Consider the following 1,659-nt stretch of genomic DNA (forward strand, 5'->3'; position numbering starts at 1 on the left):
CGAACGTTGCCATGACTACTGTAGGTCTGCTCTGCTCTACAGTGAAACACTCTCGCGATAGACCAAAACACCGCGAGACTCTAGGATGTTGTCATGACTACAGGCCTGGCCGGTAAAACCGGTAAAACAATCGCGCGACCAGAGCAGACACATAGACGCATTCTTTAATAATAATATTATTATTATAATTCTTTTTTTATCAGGCGTTTCTTTAACGTGGCACACAGAGAGAGACGGACAACGGCTCTATTATTATTATTATAAAAATAAAAAATAAAATAAAAAACGCTAAGTCCCACAATGCACCGCACTGTTGTTGCTTTAAACAACATGGCGGTGGACGCAGCCCCAGCCTCCTGCCGTCCTAGGATGATAGGGGAAGGTAGGGCAATACAATAATAATACCGCTACCGGACCTTTTTGTATTTTGTACATTACTGCTCCTTTGATACTGTGTTTCCCCGGTGTGGTTGATTGTTGTTCATTGTATTTATAATGCGCCCCCCATCCAACTTTTACAAAGACAAGGAACACAGAAAGCAAACAGACACAGACGACTTCAACGTAAATCTCAGGCATACAATTCACAACAAATAGGGAGTAGACTTAGGGAACATCATTGACGAAGAGGTGGGTTTTTAACTTGGCTCTAAAGGAGTCCAGAGTGGGGGCAGACTTGATGGCGGAAGGGAGCGCGTTCCAGCGTTCCACAGGGTCGGTGCTATCACTGCAAAGGCACGGTCACCCTTCCTCTTGAGGTTGGTGCGGGGGACCCTCAGGCTGAGTTGGGCGTCGGACCTGAGCCTGGGTCTTGAGGAGGAAGACAGGTCCAGGAGGTCCTTGATGTAAGGTGGGGCGAGACTGTTGAGAGCTTTAAAAAACAAAGGTGCAGATCTTGAACTTCACTCTCTTCTTTACTGGGAGCCAGTGAAGGGAGATGAGGACAGGGGAGATGTGGTCCCTCATTTTGGTGCCTGACACCAGCCTGGCAGCGGCATTTTGGACTAGCTGCAGGCGGTAGATGGTCTTATCAGGAAGTCCAGCATAGAGTGAGTTGCAGTAGTCGAGCCTAGATGAGATTAGCACGAGGACGACCCTCCTCAGGTCACTGGGGGTCTTGGGTCTGGGGAAGGACTTGATCTGGGCTATGACGCGTAGTTGGTAGAAACATGCCTTCACCACGGAGCTCACTTGTCGGTCAAGGTTAAGCTCGGAGTCAAAGATGACACCGAGGTTCTTGACATGTGGTCTGACAAGGGTGGACAGGCTTCCCATGTTGGTGCTGAGCTGAGTGATGGCGGTGGTGTTGCCGGTGAGGAGGATGTCCCCCTTGCTCTCATTCAGCTGTAGGAAGCTCTGGGCCATCCACTCCTTCACATCGCGGAGGCAGGGAGGGAGGGAGGGAGGAGGGGAGGGAGGGAGGGAGGGAGGGAGGGAGGAGGGGAGGGAGGGAGGGAGAGAGGGAGAGAGGAGGGGAGGGAGGGAGGGAGGGAGGGAGAGAGGAGGGGAGGGAGGGAGGGAGAGAGGGAGAGAGGAGGGGAGGGAGGGAGGGAGGGAGAGAGGAGGGGAGGGAGGGAGAGAGGAGGGAGGGAGAAAGGAGGGGAGGGAGGGAGAAAGGAGGGGAGGGAGGGAGAGAGGAGGGGAGGGAGGGAGAGAGGA

General features: G+C 52.9%; 1 protein-coding gene across 1 annotated transcript in view; it reads left to right on the forward strand.

Annotated features, from left to right (window-relative positions):
• Window positions 1–330: 330 nt before the first annotated feature.
• LOC308169555 (uncharacterized protein) overlaps window positions 331–1,659 on the forward strand; it is a gene marked incomplete at both ends in the record, with an annotated part of 15,982 nt that continues 14,653 nt past the window's right edge. The window contains one exon of the mRNA XM_080544237.1: window positions 331–382. Coding sequence (XP_080400363.1) covers window positions 331–382 — 52 coding nt within the window. The remainder of the gene's footprint in view (window positions 383–1,659) is intronic.

This window comes from Nansenia antarctica, assembly GCF_963989245.1.
Source record: "Nansenia antarctica genome assembly, chromosome: 13".
Lineage (NCBI taxonomy): Eukaryota > Metazoa > Chordata > Actinopteri > Argentiniformes > Microstomatidae > Nansenia > Nansenia antarctica.